The 15,511-nt window shown below is 40.9% G+C and overlaps 1 protein-coding gene across 2 annotated transcripts in view; it reads right to left on the bottom strand.

Moving 5' to 3' along the window:
* The window catches only part of PIP5K1B (phosphatidylinositol-4-phosphate 5-kinase type 1 beta), a 290,127-nt gene that overhangs the window by 67,115 nt on the left and 207,501 nt on the right, over positions 1-15,511 (bottom strand). For both annotated transcript variants that reach the window (XM_054727759.1, XM_054727760.1), the window contains exons 12-13: positions 11,334-11,489; positions 8,316-8,460 (exon numbers count right to left, since the gene is read on the bottom strand). In XM_054727759.1, coding sequence (XP_054583734.1) covers positions 8,316-8,460; positions 11,334-11,489 — 301 coding nt within the window. The remainder of the gene's footprint in view (positions 1-8,315; positions 8,461-11,333; positions 11,490-15,511) is intronic.

The following is a 15,511-nucleotide window of genomic DNA, read 5'->3' as shown; positions in this document are numbered from 1 at the left end:
TTTTGGTCTATGCTACATGCCTGGAATTAGCTCAAACATTCCTGTGAGTACTTATGATCTATTCCAGTGCAGCACCCGGGAGAGCATTGCTGACTGTCAGAGAGACTTATTGGTAAAAACTGAAGTCTCGAATGGCACCGACCATTTAAAAAAATTACAGCCACTTTCTACTATTACATTGGCACGGTGAAAAAACCTGTCTCACTTATAAGGAAGTGATTCCTTAAATCAATGCCTGTGCTTGCACACACATTCTCCCTTTGTACAGCTGTGACCTTTGCAAATCTTTTTTGTAAAGACCTTCCATCTATCTAGTTTTTGCTCTATGGACTGTGGCTATTATTTATATCCGGTTTCAACTCTGCTTTGCAAGGCTGGGGCCGAGAGTCACCAGGACATTCCTCAGGCTCCTTGGCCAGGTTGTGCCGGTGCAGGACCCTGGCGGGAGAGGAGCGGGTGGGAGGGAGGAAGCCTTTGGGCCTCTTCTCATTTTTTTTCCTTCCTTCTTTGGCTGGTGTCTCTGGAGGCAGCTGTGTCCCCGCCACTATCCCAGCTCTTTACCAGGTGAGTGATATCCTCTGCCTCTGTCCCTGCCCCCAAAGTGGCAGCCGGTCCCCAGGTGGGGCCCGCCTTCATGCATCTAGGACCTAGGTGATGGCCGCCTCCTGCAGCTACTTACCTGGGTCTCTCCCCTCCCCGCTTCACGCTGCCAGCCTCCCCACACTCCCTAACCAATTCCCTTTACTAAGTCCTCTGAAATCCCAAATGTGCTTTCTGCTTCCTTGACTGGAATGTGTTTAGTCAGAACTAATGAAGTACTCTGCATGGCTTGTTGCCAAGGCAAGCCCATCTTGCCCTTTCCAGCGGAACTTACTGGAAAGCTGCACGGTGTTAGGATCTGGGATCACCTGGTTATTTTAACCAATACTCTGATGTGCTTACTGTGTGCCAGGTATTATAAGCACTTTCCGATGGCCATTTCATAATGATGCATATTTTACAAATGAGGAAACAAGCTCATAAAGGTAAAGTGACTTGGCCAATGCTAGATAACTAGGAGTGGCAGCCCGAGGGCTAATAATCTAATTAATGACTTATAGTAATTAAAATGCAAGAAAAAGACCCAGCCCCAGGAGGGGGTGGGGGTGGTAAGGGCTGTCTGCATGGTTGGAGTAACCAGATTAAGAAGCATAAATGCACAGAGTCTGGAGAGGTCAGAATTAATCCCGGCATCGGCAGGAGGCCTGCACAGCCTTCTGAGGGGCCAGTCCCTGTCTGGCATGTAGGCACAGCAGGTGGCTGCTGTGTTTATAACAGGTACTGCAAGCCTGCACTGCCCCTCCCTTGAGGTGATGGTTAGAGAACTGGAGTTAGTACAAACTTCTTGCAACCAACTTTCTTCTCCCTTCATTTTGTAAGTAATGAATGTCCTGCTAACCTTACTATGTCAACGGAAGATAGTTTTCTAAATCAAGCCGAAACCTATCTAACAAAAGTCTCTTCTCAATGATCATGTAACATTTGGTGTCCACCTGCGGACTGGAAATAAAAACGTGAGGAAATAGCCCTAGCCAGGTTGGCTCAGTGGATACAGTGTCAGCCTGTGGACTGAAGGGTCCCCAGTTCCATTGCCATCAAGGGCATGTGCCTTGGTTGCAGGCTGGATCCCTGGCCCTGGTTGGGGCGTGTGCAGGAAGCAACAAATCAATGCATCTCTTTCACATCAATAGTTCTCTCTCCCCTTCCCTTCCCCTCTCTCTAAAATAAAATCAATGGGAAAATACCCTTGGGTGAAGATTTAACAACAACAACAAAACCTTGAGGAAATAGCTGTTTTAGGTTTCTTGTGAATTGAAATTAATATGCCTTATTTTGAGTGTTTGAACACAGCCAGTCTCTCACATCTTGGAAAGTGAAAATCCTCACTCAAAATTACAGGGGAAAAAGACAAGGCGAATGAATGAAGAGGAAGAGAACTTGTGTGGATATTACCCCATTTCCCTTAAAGCATCATCCGAAAGTCATCTTTGTGGATGGGGGCAGCCATCGAATAGCTGAGGCCCGAGCCTTTGATTCTATGTCAGTGCTGTGGGCTCTACGTTTTAGCCATCTGACCTCAGGAAAGTTACCTAGTGTTGTAAAGCACCCTTCATCTGTCAGCTAGAGAAAATAAATACAATGTCAGCGTTTGTTTTCAGGGCTGCTGTGAGAATTAAGCAACTTCATTCAGGTAAGGAACTTAACCCAGACTCTTAATATGGCCCAATAATTAGCTATTATTGCAGTTGTTATAATTATTAAATTATTATTAACGGTTTGACTAGTACGATGATAAAAAAGTCTCCCACAGCCATGATGCTTTTAAGAAGGAAACTTAGCCAGTGACTTCTAGAATAAACACCATAGGTAGACATTGACTTAAGCCCACCACTTTGCCTACTAAGAATATTTCAGTTATGAAACCGCAAAAAAAAAATGGCTCAAACACAGGGCCAGGATTCATGTTAGGGAGAAGAACACAACCAATCAACTCTCTGCGAATAGCACACACAGCAAGCAGAGGCGGGAAGTACCTGGAGGCCATGACGAAAGAGTGGAACAGTGGGAAGGACAGAGGGTTGGGACCCAGAGACCTGTGCTCTGGTTTACATCCCATTAGCACGTCCTGTGACCTTGGAGAGGTCACATAATGCATAGCTCTGCATTTCTCCTTAAGTCTGTATGATAATGGGTCCTCTGAACTTTACAGATGGATGGCTCTCTTTGTGTCCTTAAATGTGAGTGGTAAGCAATTTGAGGGGAGGGGCTTGTGGCCAGAGAAAACTGTTCAGCCCTCTCCTGGGTCTATCATGCTCTCTCGGCAGGAAGAAAGGGGCACAGAGCTGCGGTCCGATCCACTGGCTCGGCCTCTGAGGCCTGGGAGGTTGGAGTCAGCCTTTAGGAAGCCTTTGCCAGCTGTTCCTCTATGTGCAAATGAGCAGGGACTTTTCCTCTGACCACCTACCCTTCTCACAACGTTCCCAATGTCTCCAGGGTGAGCCCACCATGGAAACAGCCACCAGAAAAGCAGGAGACGGAACAGCATGGCGATGTCGGTGAAGGCATCTTTGATGGTGAAGTGGAAATACATTGGAATACAGCAGGGCTTTCGATCCTGATGCATAATCAGAGCTTTAGCTTTGCTACCAACTGTGCAGGAAATCATGAAAAGAATTAATATTCATGAGTCTAACCAATTTCCACATCAAATTGTTCTTAACTTTGAGATAACACTTTATTTGCCTCTGCCTTTCTCAGTGCTCAATGCATACCTCCTTTAAAAGAACAGAGTTCCTACTAGGAAAGAAAAGCCAAGGATCAAAAATTCAGAATTTAAAGCCCACTATTTGCCTGGGAAGCGTGTAGCCACAACAGTTTCTCTTCATTCCTGTGAAGTGCACACTCTGACCCCGAACTGCACAGTGAAACCTGGAAATACGTGCTCCCAATCATCAGGGTCAGCAGATGCTTTAAACATGGCGCCATTTTCCTTTGCTTCCTAGTCCATTTTTGAAGTACACTTAAAAAGAAAAAGAATGGATCGCCACTGGAGTTTTTAAAGTTACAAAGAATAATCCTTTTAAAAAGGAACAATTCTAAGGACAGCACTTTCTCGCTGCAAGATGCAATTTTGGAGTGGAGACATCCAGGCATTAATCAACACCTTTCAAAGTCAAGGATTTGAAAAAGACGGGTGGAATGACAACTGCTAGTTGAAGTACTTACAGCTGATTAAAGTGCAGATATATATATAGCATAATGTTCAAAAGGAAAACAACCACTTGGCCTTAACAGAAAAAAAAAAATGATTCATAAAGAAAGAGAACAACCCCGATGTGAATGATAACATCGATATTCAACTTTCCTTTGCAGGCTCGGGGATTAGATGTTAAACCCTAGCAGGCTAGATGAGGTTTGGAATCCTTTGTATTTGTTGCTTCAAGAGATACCATGAGGGCTAGGAGGGCTGTCAAAGAAGATAGGATAGAAACAACATCTGATCATTTCTCTTCAGTTTGCTGGTAAGGTTTCCCTGTGGAATAGTCAGGGTCGGATGCCGTAAGTGGGAGAAACAGGAATACAGATTCTCAGGAGTTGGGACGCCATTATTTGTCTTGAGGGTTCCTAGCACCTTTGTGTCTTTCCTGCACCTTTTCCATACTACTTCCCTAAGGCAGTGGGTAAGATATGAGGCTTGTCTGTGGCTTCTCCTCTTCATCAAGGCTAACAGCTGAAATACCCACAGGCAGGCAACTGCAGGGGTGAGTAAAGCAGAGGGTAGTGAGCTGGAGGGTTCATGCTTCTCCCCTCAGTGGAGCAATACCAGGACCAAATGTAGCCAGGTAGTAGTGCCAAAGCTCATGGTTTCTCTCTCTCTCTTTTTTAAAAAAATATTTTTATTGATTCCAGAAAGGGAGAGGGAGATAGAAACATCAATGATGAGAATCATTAATCGGCTGCCTCCTGTACACCCCCTACTGGGGATCGAGCTCACAACCCGGGCATGTGCCCTGACTGGGAATCGAACCATGACCTCCTGGTTCATAGGTCGATGCTCAATCACTGAGCCATGTCGGCTGGGCCAAAGCTAGTGGTTTTTCAAAAGAATCTGGGTATTTTCGTGAAACTGCTTAATTCTCAAATGTTAGCTTATTTAAAAACATTCTGGGTTCACCAAAATGCTTTTCTCTGGCTTGCACTGTTAGCAGGGCACCCACTGATTGTGGCGAAGGCTGCAGGGCTGCTGGCAGGCCAGCTGGGTGGTGTGCTCAGGGCTGATTCCCGATGTCTAGCCGGCGCACATGCCCCCAGCCTTTCCACAGAGTTTGTCAGCACTCAGTTCCCTCCATCACATCCCTTTCTGAGTAAGATAGAATTGTTTCTTGTTCTTGTCGCTGAACCTAACCTAGGCTGACAGTTGTGAAATTGCAACTGGGAGATACAATGCCAAAGAAGACATTTCAAACAATTCATTTCAACAACAAAACAAAACAAAAGAGAGAAAACAGATAACATTTATGCTTTTCATATTCAAATAAATGATAACCGGTGTCAGCATAAATAAAAGGACCAAGAATTACACCACGACCCGGAGCATGCAGAGGTAGGGCATGCACCGGGGGCCCCACGCTGGCCGGGAGGGTTGGGGGTCAGCAGGAGGCAGTGCCGCACCCTGGGAGAACCTTATAAATTCCCAAGAGTTGAATACCTTAAGAGTCTAAGGCTTAGACCAACACTGGATACCTAACTACATACAACCACTGACACCAAAACAAACAAACAAAAACCCTTTAATTTTTGTGCTGAAAGTTCTGAAATAATTTGATAGCATACCCAATTATATGACCCTGATAATGAAAACAGAAGCAAACCATAAGTCACCACCATGGCTTCATATGAGAATTGTTTTGACCTTGCAAAGAACTTCCTGTGTCTTTTCAACCATCTCTCGAGTCTATTTACATCTGAGAGCAAAAGAACGGTGTGCAGCTGGACCAGGCAGATAAAAACACATACCTGTTGCTTGACTAATTTACATAACAAATTTGAACAGTCAAAGTACACATTCATATAGGTATACGTCACCTTAAATTTTTCCAATCCAAGGAAGCTAACCAAATCACTTTTGCAGCTCAGGTGAGCCGAATAATTTATGTTGGAGCCTTATTTGTTGGCCTTCCCACAGAGCTATCCAAACTGCAGCCCAGCTGAGATTTGTGGCTCACCGGCGATTTGTTCCGCTTCTCTAGACCTAGCCTGGCTGCCTCACCTGCTGTCACCTAACCGGTATCCAGCCGAGAGAGAAAGAAACAGCAACGAAAAAGTATTTCTACAGAAGCTCCAAGCCTTCACTTGCCAAAGGACCGAGCTAGAATCTATAAATATGCATATATTAAAAATGAATCTACCATATCGAATGAATCGAGCTGCTAGCCTGAAGGTGGAAAATGACGTTCAGTGCAAGAAGCACTTTACCTGCACAAATTTGATCTTGATTCTCGAGAGCTAGATTTCAACAAGAACTTGTTCAATATTTAACAGATAATTATTGAGAGTCTGTACATAGTAGTCCCTGTCCTCAAATGAAAGCTAATTATAAAACTGTGTATGTAAAAACAGAAAACGTAAAACAGCTAACCCCACAGGCAATGTTGTGACCTCTTTGTGAAGATATTTTCTATTCCTAGAAACAATGTTTGGGAACATTCTGTTTAAAAAGGAAAAATGTCTAATGAATTAATTTCCTATCTAACCCACCTCAATGCTCAAATTTACATTAAGTGTTTGAGAGTCACTATATTAGTTTCCCATTGCTGCTGTAACAAATTATCATAAACATAGAGGCATAAAACAATAAAAATGTATTATCTTACAATGCTGGTAGTCAGATGTCCTATGCTCCTTTGTGGAGGCTCTAAGGCAGAATGAGTTGTCTTGCCTTTTTTTTTTGGCTTCTAGATTCTGCCTGCATTCCTTAGCTCATGGCCTCTTCCTCCACTTCCAAAGCCAGCAATTGTCTCATCTTCAAAGCTTTCTCTCTCTCTGACCTCTGCTCTGGCATCACGTCTCCTTCTCTGACGCTCATCTTCCTATCTTCCTCTTTTAAGGCCCCAGTGATTACAACTGACCTATCTGAATAATTCAGGTTACTCTTCCCACCTCAGGATCTTGAACTTAATCAAATTGGCAAAGTACTTTTGCTATATAAGGTAATATAGTCATGGGTTCTGGGGATTAGGGTGTGAACAATTTTGGGGGGCATTATTCTGTCTACTATAGTCACTAATGTCACTCATATGAAAAGAGAGTATTCAAACATCTTTGCAGCTAGCTCTGCAATATGAACCAAGATTGCTTGCTTAAAAAACCCATTCATAAGAAATTACTAAAAAAAAAAAAAAAAAAAAGAGAGAGAGAGAGAGAAAATAATCAAACTAAAAGGTGTTTGCATAGTGAAAGAAGACATCAACAAAATGAAAAGAAAACCTACCAAACGGGAGAAGATATTCCTCACTGATGCATCCTATAAGGGGTTAATATCCCAAACAGATTAAGCAACTCATATACCTTAACAGCAAAAATCCCTCCAAATAATCAAATTAAAAAATGGGCAGATGACCTGAATAGACATTTCTCCAAAGAGGACATACAGGTGGTCAACAGACATATGAAAAGATTCTCAGCATCACTAATCATGAAAGAAATGCAAATTAAAACCACATTGAGATATTACCTCATACTCGTCAGAATGGCTATAATCAATAAATCAAAAAACAGCAAGTGCTGGTAAGGATGTGAAGAAATGAGAACCCTTCTGCACTATTGGCGAGATTGTAAATTGATGTAGCTACTATGGACAACATTATGGAAGTTCTTTAAAAAATTTAAAAATATAACTACCATTTGACCCAGCAATTCCATTGCTGGGTAGTTACCTGAAGAAATTCAGAACACTAATTTGAAAAGACATATGCACCCCTATGTTCACTGCATCATTATTTACAATAGCTAAGATAGGGAAGTAACCTCGAATCCATCAATAGATGAATGGATCAAGAAGATGTGGTATGTATATATGTATGTATGTATAATGGAAAATTACTCAGCCATAAAAAATAATATCTTTCCATTTGTGATAATATGGATGAACTTAGAGGTTATTGTGCTAAGTGAAATAAGTCAGACAGAGAAAGACAAACGCCATATGATTTCATTTACATATGGTCGCCAAATGGGAGGGGTTTAGGGGGATAAGTAAAAAAGGTGAAGGGATTAAAAAGTACAAATTGGCAATTATAAAAATAGATATGGGGATGTAAAGTACAGCACAGGGAGTATAGTCAATAATATTGTAATAACTATCTATGGTGCCAGATGGGTACTAGACTTACCAGGGTAATCACTTTGCAAGGTATATAAATATCTAATCGCTATGTTGTATGCCAGAAACTAATGTAATATTGCACATTAACTGTAATTAAAAAATAAATTTAAAAATTATTAAAATAGAAATGATGAAAGATTTGTCTTCTTCCACGGAATCAAACATAATGATTAACATAAGAATAATCAGAGGAGTTTTTCCCTAAGGTGCATTTCTTGCCACAGTAAAAATCAACCAACAATGCTCTCTCTCTCTCTTTCTTACTTACGGAGCAGGTGACAGGCACATCCTGGTTGTGAGGGACGGCATGTTCTCATTCAGAGATACTGATCTAGTTGTGATGTTGATGTGGTAACAGCCAGTGTGGCCATTTGATCGCGCCAAGTATTACCTGTTTGAATACAGCGTCGTCCTATCGTGTGGATATTGTTCATTGACATATAAGGAAGAGGATGAAATGGTGGTCGTCAAGGAAGCAGCTTCAAACAGGGATGGTGTGCTAGGCACCAGGTCGGGCCTGTGCCGGGACCCCAGCGCTGGGGAACAAAAGCAACACACACATCATGAATCTCAGTAAGAAATGCAGCTTTTGTGTCTATAACCGTTGAAACGCGTCAAAATCATTCATTTTACATATTAGGCTGCAAATTAAGTTATGAATTAACTGAGCTCCTCTGAACTGCAGCAGAAATGTAAAATAGTTTCTTGCAAACAGGTTAAACAGGAAGGAAATTGCATTAATTTACAAAGTGGCTTATGGAAATGACATTATGAATGCTCTTTTAAAAACCTAATAAAGTGATTTACTGTTTCAAAAGATGACATACAAAGCTCCTAGGGGCTTCAGGAGATAATTCCACAGAGATTAAAAGGATGATTGGCAAAGGTATAAACACAAAATCAAACCTGATTTCCCTCCCCAGGCTATGCACGTATCTGTGATTCTCAATTTAGATCTAAGAACTGAGACCTTGTCAGAGCCAGGAAACTCGTTGTACACGTTACAGCCAGCTAGTTATACTTGAACCACATTGGAGCCCACACATCTTTGAACACTATCCCAGGCTCTTCTTGACATCACATTTTAATAGCAAGGCTGCCTTTTTAAAAATGAGAAAATTCTTATTTCTTTTTTAATATGTAAGTGTCTATGAAAATACTTACCCAAGAGACCTCCCTCAGCAGGAAAGTGGAATACTCAAGGCTGAGGAGTGACCCATGCCTACTCTCAAGATTCAATGTGGATTTTTGAATCTGCATAATTTTCTTTTCTTTTTTAAATATGTATTTTCTTTTTTTAAATATATATATTTTATATTTTATTGATTTTTTACAGAGAGGAAGGGAGAGGGATAGTTAGAAACATCAATGAGAGAGAAACATCGATCAGCTGCCTCCTTCACACCCCCTATTGGGGATGTGCCCGTAACCAAGGTACATGCCCTTGACCAGAATCGAACCTGGGACCCTTGAGTCCAAAGGCCGACGCTCTATCCACTGAGCCAAACTGGTTAGGGCTTCTTTTTCTTTTTTTTTAAATTTATCTTTATTGTTGAAAGTATTACAGATGGCCCCCCTTTGTTCCCCCATTAACCCCTCCCTTCTCCTCCCCCTCCCTCCAGGCTTTCACGACACTATAGTTTGTGTCCATGGGTTATGCCAGAGGTCCGCAAACTGCGCTCGCGAGCCACCTGCGGCTTTTTGGCCCCTTGAGTGTGGCTCTTCCACAAAATACCACGTACAGTAATTAAGTTAATAACAATATACCTACCTATATAGTTCAAGTTTAAAAAATTTGGCTCTCAAAAGAAATTTCAATCGTTGTACTGTTGATATTTGGCTCTGTTGACTAATGAGTTTGCCGACCACTGGGTTATGCGAACATGCATATAAGTTCTTTGGTTAATCTCTTCCCACCCACCCCCGCCTCCCTGCTTCCCTCTGTGATTCATCAGTCTGTTCCATGCTTCTATGTCTCTAGATCTATTTTGTTCAACAGCTTATTTTGTTCATTAGATTCCACATATAAGTGAGATCATTTTAAATCATCTTATCCTAAAGTTTACACAACTGTACATCCATTATTGGTCAGCCTGTCAGAGACAGTCCTTTAAACAAAGGACGGTCACCCAGAGCAGAGCTCCTCTAAAAGGAGACCTGGGAGTGCCCAGAGAGCGAGGATAATGGGCGGACCAGTCCTATTCTTAACCTTTTGCACTCGGATGTCGAGTGTGACTCGACACGGTTAGCATCGGCAGCAGGAATCGAGAAAAAAGCAAGCGAGTGCAAAGGGTTAAAGTTCTGTGGTTGGGCTCACGGATTTTTTTTTTTTTTTTTTAACTTAGGTAGGTATTTCATTTTTTAATTTTTATTGAGATAGAATTGACAAATAACATTGCACTAGCTTTAGGTGTACAACATAATGATTTGATATATGTGCATACTGCAAAATGATTAACACAAGAAGCTTAGTTAACATCCATAGCTACAACCCATGACCCATAGTGACAACATTTTTCTTCTTGTGGTGAGAACTTTTAAGATCTACTCTCTCAGCAACCTTCACATATGCAATAGAGTACTGTTAGCTGGTGTCACCAGGCTTTTCTGTGGATTCTTTTTAATCATTCTCCCAAACTAAACTAAAACAGACAATAATAAAAACAATATGACTGGAAGGTGTTTCTGGCATTCCGTTATAGGCACAATAGACTCAAAATTATGTATTTTCAGGAAGTGTGTGTGAATGGAAGCTGATCCTAATAGGCACTACCACGTGAGTGTGATGTTTGGGATTTGAATGGGGTATAGATGGATTGGTAAACTAAGGAGAATTCTCATGACCCTAGTTTTATTAACTTGGGACTGGGAATTCCTAACCATGCCAATGTTTAATTGTATACTCAAGTTGCTCAATTTAGGGCTAAATCTAACAAAAGTTAGGTATATGTGACATACAAAGAGAAAATTATAAAACTGATCCAATTCATTAAAGAGGACCTAAATAAATTGATAACTTGTTACACTGTGATTGTATGTATAAGTATGTGCTTATATGTATTTAATGTGTATATGTGTTTGGAAAAAATATATATCCACACATAGAACAAGGTCTAGTAGTAAAAACACCAAACAGATGTGTTACCTTTAGGTAGTGGGATTATAGATCTTCTTTTTGAATATTTTACTGACTTTTAATTTATTTATACCATATATCATATGTTAAATTGTTTATGTGTTTTAAACATTTTATGTTAACTGTATCATACTGTAAATACCCTTTAAGATTATATAATGGGCTTTGTTTTTCAGAGCAGGTATTCTATAAGCTTCCTACTGTGAGTTTCCATGTATAAATAACATCACAAGAATGTTTTCTTTCTTCTGCTTTAAAGTTACATATCTTTACCTTCTTCATCAAGGCTGCTGAAACTTTGCCCTTCTGTCAGCAAATCCCGCTTCTCATCTTTCCATTCTTGGCTAATTGAGGACACAATCTCCTGTGAGGTCGCCTTCAGGGCGGCGATGGAATTGCACCGTTTTTTAGAAGGTGAGGCCTTCAAAGCTAGACAAAGGAAAAAGGAGAGACAAATGAAGATAACTTATTTTAAAGCCACATTAATATTTTATTAATATTTTGTTTATTATTAGCATTTCAGTAATTATTTGAGTAGCATGCAAGAAACTTTGGTTTATATACATGAAGAAAGGGAAATGAAATTGTGTTTTGGCAATTTTATTTGTTCAAAATGACTTAACCTAAATCAGAATATCCTGGAATAAATTCGAGTTGAAAGTCTCCCCAGATTTTGAAATAAAAGTCTTATTTGAGATGAAATTTAAATGCTTTGTTGCTAACTAGTTATTTTTCCTCCTCCAAGCAATGTTTTTTTTTTTTTTTTTTTTACTGCTGGGAGGAGGCTGGGTGGGTGGGTAAACGCAGATGGTAAGCTAAGGAGAATTCTCATGACCCTAGTTTTATTAACTTGGGACTGGGAATTCCTAGCCATGCCAATATTAATCTTATACTCATGTTGCCCAATTTAGCCAAGTTACTTCCGGTTGCTTTTTTCTTGCAGCAACTTTCCACTGAAATTTCCTGCCCTTTGGGTCTTTTCTAGGTCATGGTTATGTCAGATGTATAATTCACTCCTGATGTTTGTATAACAGTATTCTACAATTTCAGGAGTGCCTTGGGAACATGAACCAAGGCAAATGTACTTCCCCATCAACCATGCTCACAAAGGCTGTGGCTTTATTTCTGATACATCAGGTGGCGCTGCTTCAGCTGCAGCTAGACCATCCCCATTTATATTCACTCTTTTTTAAAAAAGGGTGTTTTTATTGATTTTAAATAAAGAGGAAGGGAGAACGGGGAGAGAGAGAAACATCGATCTCCTCCTACTGGGGATCAAGCCTGCAACCCAGGCATGTGCCCTGACCAGGAATCGAACCGGCAACCTTTTGGTGCATGGTTTAACCCTCAACCACTGAGCCACCCAGCCAGGGTTACATTCACTCTTTGCTGCCATAATTCTTCGTGGCTTTCCATGTTATAGAATTTCCTTGGAGGATAGAGGAGAGGGAAGTTGAGGCTTATTTATGTTTTGCTGTCCCTTGAACTTGATTTTGGCAGTGTCTCTCCTCCTTGAGGTTTGCTTATAGGGGTAACTTGACAGCAGATGCATTACAGTAATCGTGTTTGGCCTTGGGAATTTCAGAGAGTAGATTGCACTGCTTATCGGGGGCCTTCCCATAGGCAGCTTGCAAGAACTTAATTGGAGAAGGACTTTGGGACACACAGATGAGGGAAGCATAGAGGGCAATCTCTCCACTGAAAGAGAAGGGACAGTTTGTGTGTCCCATGAGGAGTCTTATCACCATTATAGTATAATCACCATCACAAATAACTTTTGTAGAGGGCTTTAGAGTTTGGAAGCCAACATTCACATTCTCAAATTATCCACATGGTCGTCTGAGCGAGACGGGCCCTTTGATAGGTCCAGAAACTGAGCACAGAAACATGGCCTACTTAAGGTCACCGAGCTAGAAATCATGAAACCCCAGGTGTCTTCCATTTTTTTCTCAAGTTATCTAATTGGGGGTTCATTTCCTCGCTCTCTTAGTATTCTATTTTCTAGCTAAAGTGAAGGGGGGGTGGGAGATAAAACTAGAGTTTGTTTTTCTTTGAGGGGAGGAGATTTTAAAAACGGATCAAAATTGATTTTCATGGTAAATAAGTGGCCCAAATAGATCACGTTTTCCTTACCCTCCTCATCCTATCAAACAGTGGTCACATTTGCTTTACAGGTCTGAAGTAATGTCCCATACACTGGCTTTTGCTTTAGTACCGTGTCTACTAATTTATAAAAAAAAGGTTAATAAAACAATAGGCAGATGGTTTGGGTTAGCTGGTTACTTTCTGGTTACTTTCTTTTGTGCCACAGAAACTCCTGGATTTGTCTTTGGCTAAAACACTATCTGGGGATAGGTATCCCATGTCCATTTCTAGCCCTACATCCTGCCACTCAGCAGCCTCTACACCTACTGCTTTCCAGCTCACCTATCTGCCATTCCCTGAACCTACCCCTGGGCCTTTGTATATGCTATTCCTTCTCCTCGAGATGCCCTTCTTGCCTCTTTTCCTAATGAACATTAGCCTATATTTTCAGGACTTTGTTTAAAAATTATTCTCTCTGGGAAGATCTTTTGGAAGAACTGGTTTTAATTTTCTCTGTTGTACCTATAGTAGTGTATGCAAAAACACTATTCACCTTGCTTTGCTATATTATAAATCTGTAACATGGTCCAATCCCTGACTAAAAACAGACTTTCTATATTACTAATGCTTAGCATAGTACCAGGTATGTACTAGGTGCTCAAATATTGGTTGAATGAATGTATTATTGTCCTAAAATCTTAGGACAGTTGATTTCTACAAATTAATGTACTATTTAGTCCTTTCAGGAAACTAAGTTTTAGTACAGTTAGACATATTATCTGAGTAGAGAATTTCAGTGAGGTTTCAACATTATGGGGACTAAAATTTCCAGAAGAATTTATAGGAATTTGCAGACATTATTACATTGGCAGCATGACTCAAGTCTGGATGAGATTAATGGATTTAAGAAGGTTAAACAGGCACTGGGTAGCTCAACTGGTTAGAGCATCTTCCCAATTGCCAAGGTTGCGGGTTCTGTCTCGGGTCAGGACTCACAAGAATCAACCAATGAATGCTTAAATAAGTGGAACAACAAATTGATGTTTCTGCCCCAGCCGGTTTGGTTCAGTGGATAGAGCGTCAGACTGTGGACTGAAGGGTCCCGGATTTGATTCTGGTCCAGGGCACATGCCCAGGTTGCAGACTCAATCCCCAGTAGGGGTGTGCAGGAGGCAGCCACTCAATGATTCTCTCTCATTATTGATGTTTCTATCTCCCTCTCCATTTCTCTCTGAAATCAATAAAAATATTTTTTAAAAATTGATGTTTCTCCCTCTTTCTTTCCCTCCCTACCTCCCTTCCTCTCTATCTCTCTCTCTCAAATCAATTTTTTTAAAAAAAGAAGGTTAAACAAACTGATTTGAAAAAAAGAAACTTGAAAACCAGGTACTGTTTTCAGGTGTTAGGACAGCGGAGTTTTCACCTACAAAGTATGCCTTTAGGCATTAAAGGCTTTAAATTAATCACAGTTGATAAAACATCTTGAAGTTGTACTTTCACTTGTCAGTCTTACTAATTAAATTACTACTGCTTGAAATGCTGGAAGTAGATAAAAAGTCCATTCATTTGTCTGATTATCAATCAAATAATGATTGAGTGCCTACAGTGTGTCAGGAAATGTGCCAGGTGCTGGGAATATATATGTATATATGAGAGCACCAGACACAGTCACACTTTTAAGGAATTCATAGTCTAGTGGGGAAACAGAAAAGCAGCTTTTATAGCTGAGTATGGTAAGTTCCACGGCAGAAGCACCATCTAAACTGAGACCTGAAGGAAGACCAGGATAAGGATGGAGAGAGAGCTGCAGACAAAGGGACGAGCACGTGAAGAGACATGGGAGTCAGCCTGGCACATCTGGGGAACTGACAGGAGCTCAGAGCTTCAGGAGCCTAGAGGATAGGGTACAGCATGGGATGAGGTGACAGAGGTCACAGGGGAGGGAAAGGTCACGTCACAAAGGGACTCAGAAGCCAAATTAAGGATTTTGTGTACCAGAGAATACATGGACATTAAAAAAAAAAAAACCCTCAACACCTCTTCAAACCATGGAAGGGTTTGACAGGTACTAGTAATTAGCGAGAGAACATTTATATTTTAATTGATCCCTCTGGCTGCCGTGTTGAGGAGACTAGATTAAATGGGGACAGGACTGGAGGCAAGAGACCAATGTGGGGGCCATAACTGTATGCAAAAACCCTTCAAAAACCAAAACCACACAGACAAAAAAAAAAAGTGGTTGAGTTAGAGACATTGTGAAAGAAAGAAGGGGATGAACCCTCAATGTTTCAGAGAGAGACTAGTTATTGGTGAGTGACTGCATGTGGGAGTAAACATAAGAATGACTGTAAAGAATGATTAAGAAA

This window comes from Eptesicus fuscus, chromosome 15, assembly GCF_027574615.1.
Source record: "Eptesicus fuscus isolate TK198812 chromosome 15, DD_ASM_mEF_20220401, whole genome shotgun sequence".
NCBI lineage: Eukaryota > Metazoa > Chordata > Mammalia > Chiroptera > Vespertilionidae > Eptesicus > Eptesicus fuscus.
Note: the sequence above shows the minus strand (reverse complement) of the source record. Positions and strands in the feature narration are given on the sequence as shown.